Source organism: Chionomys nivalis, chromosome 16 (assembly GCF_950005125.1).
Source record: "Chionomys nivalis chromosome 16, mChiNiv1.1, whole genome shotgun sequence".
Taxonomy (NCBI): domain Eukaryota; kingdom Metazoa; phylum Chordata; class Mammalia; order Rodentia; family Cricetidae; genus Chionomys; species Chionomys nivalis.
Genome location: NC_080101.1, coordinates 19630254 through 19632481, shown reverse-complemented (window position 1 = coordinate 19632481; position 2228 = coordinate 19630254). Strand labels below are relative to the sequence as shown.

The window sequence follows — 2228 nt, the reverse complement described above, 5'->3', positions numbered from 1 at the left end:
TTACTGAATGTACTTTTGTTTCAATATGTACTTTACAGCAGCTTTAACATCCTTATTCCTCAAGCTATAGATGATTGGATTCAGCATGGGGGTAACTACTCCATAAAATAAAGAAATGATCTTATCTGAAGTCTGGAACTTGTCTTCCCCAGTCGGATCTTGGGACTTGGGTTTTGCATACATAGAAAAGATGGTACCATAAAATATGACCACCACAGTCAGGTGGGCTGAACAGGTAGAAAAGGCCTTGCGTCTCCCTGTAGCTGAGTTCATTCTCAAGATGGTGTGGAGGATGAACATGTAGGAGAAAAAGATGAGCAGTAGCGGAAGAACCAGGAAGGCCATATTTGATATAACCATGGTAACGATGTTGAGAGATATATCAACGCAAGCTAGCTTGAGCACAGCTAAGACCTCACATGTAAAATGATTAATAACATTATTTCCACAGAAAGGCAACTGCATGGCAAGGGATGTTTGCACGACTGAATTGATCCCACCAGAGAACCACGATACAGATGCCATTGATACATACACTCCTTTGCTCATGATGATAGAGTATCTCAGAGGGTTGCAGATGGCCACATATCGATCAAAAGCCATCATGCCAAGAAGCAAACATTCTGTCGAACCCATTGCAAATCCAAAGAACATCTGCACTGCACAACCATAGAAGGAAATGTTTCTTTTCTTTGAGATTAGGCTCACCAGTGTTGAGGGAACAGAGGAAGTTGTGTAGCAGATATCCAGGAAAGAGAGGTTGCCCAGGAAGAAGTACATGGGTGTGTGAAGACGGGAATCAAAGATGCTTGCTATGATCAGAACACCGTTGCCTGTTAGAATCACCAGGTACATAGCCAGAACAAGAGCAAAGTAAATGATCTCGGTCCTTGGGTATCCAGAAAGACCCAAAAGAAGGAATTCGGAAACAAACGTCCGGTTATTTTCATCCATGCCGTCCACTTTCAGCCATCATTAGAAGACCTACCCTGAAACAAATCCAATGCCCAAACACAAGTGGGACAAAGTACCTGAAAAATCATTTTTTTTTATGTATAAGAAAGAGCTCGTTTTTGAATCTCCCTCATTGATACCCTCAATAATCTGTTATTAAAATACAGTGAAATTGGGCATCTTGGAAGTACACATGCCTATTGCCAACATATGGCTATCAATACCAAATACTCATTCAGAAGCAATACTTTCTGTTGTTGAGTATACATTCCTAAGTGTATGCTTCCAACATCCCTGGATAATTACCCACAATACACCTGATTTCTTGATTTCATCTGCCCTACTAGGTAAGCAATGAAGAAGACACACAAGGCAAAAAGTCTACTCATAAAAGAAAAACCAATGGAATATGAGTCAGTGATTGACAACTGTAAAAAATCCCATAGCAACTTTGATTTTTTTAAATAATATTTCTTTTTATGCCTGATGTAGCAAACAGTATTAGCTCATTTAATGGTGTATTTTTATCAACATTTATTTATAGGGCATTAAGTGGTATAAGTTAAAATTTAGCATCAGAGAGTTCATCTTGCTGATTTACTTGTTAAAGTCAACTTAACAATAGCAATAATGTAAGACATAAGTGAACAGAGTTGGTGGATTAAATGTTTATGGTTTGTTTCTGATTCAAATCTATTTCCTTTTGTTTAGTATCAGGTTGGTATAGCAACCTTCAGAGACTCAAGAACCAAAATTCTCTTGCATTTTACAGACAACTTCAAATCTACCTGATACTAAATACAAAAAAAATTAAAAAAACAATTTAAAATAAAGAATCGATTGGTATCAAACTGCAATAATGATTTTAGAATATTGTTAGTAGATTACCCTAAAGCCAATATCATTTCAAACACAGTAAGAGTAAATGAAAGAATAATGGAAGGCACTGTGTTATGAGGTTGACAATTCAATTTATAATTCAGGAAAAATACATATAAAGATATATTATGGATACTTATATACTGTGTCTTAGTTCCAAATTATACATTTACCGAGAAAGTTGATGTTTATGAGATATAAATCATCAAGGGAAACCTTTTGGATGTTCTGGATCTAAACACATGAAAAGGATTAGATGAGTTTAGAAAAGAGAGGAAGATGGGCAAATGTAATGTGAGAATCTGAGCCAGTTAGAAGACAGATCACCTGGATATCCATTTTATATGAAGCTGTCTCTGTGAGGGTGTTATGGCAAACAGATCTAGGAAAGAAGT

The 2228-nt window shown here is 36.6% G+C and overlaps 1 protein-coding gene across 1 annotated transcript; it reads right to left on the bottom strand.

Annotated features, from left to right (window-relative positions):
- On the bottom strand, positions 1 to 957 carry LOC130888078 (olfactory receptor 13C3). The gene has a single exon (XM_057790929.1). It carries the CDS (start codon positions 952 to 954, stop codon positions 1 to 3), a length of 954 nt encoding a protein of 317 aa, XP_057646912.1. The 5' UTR covers positions 955 to 957.
- Between the last annotated feature and the right edge of the window lie 1271 nt (positions 958 to 2228).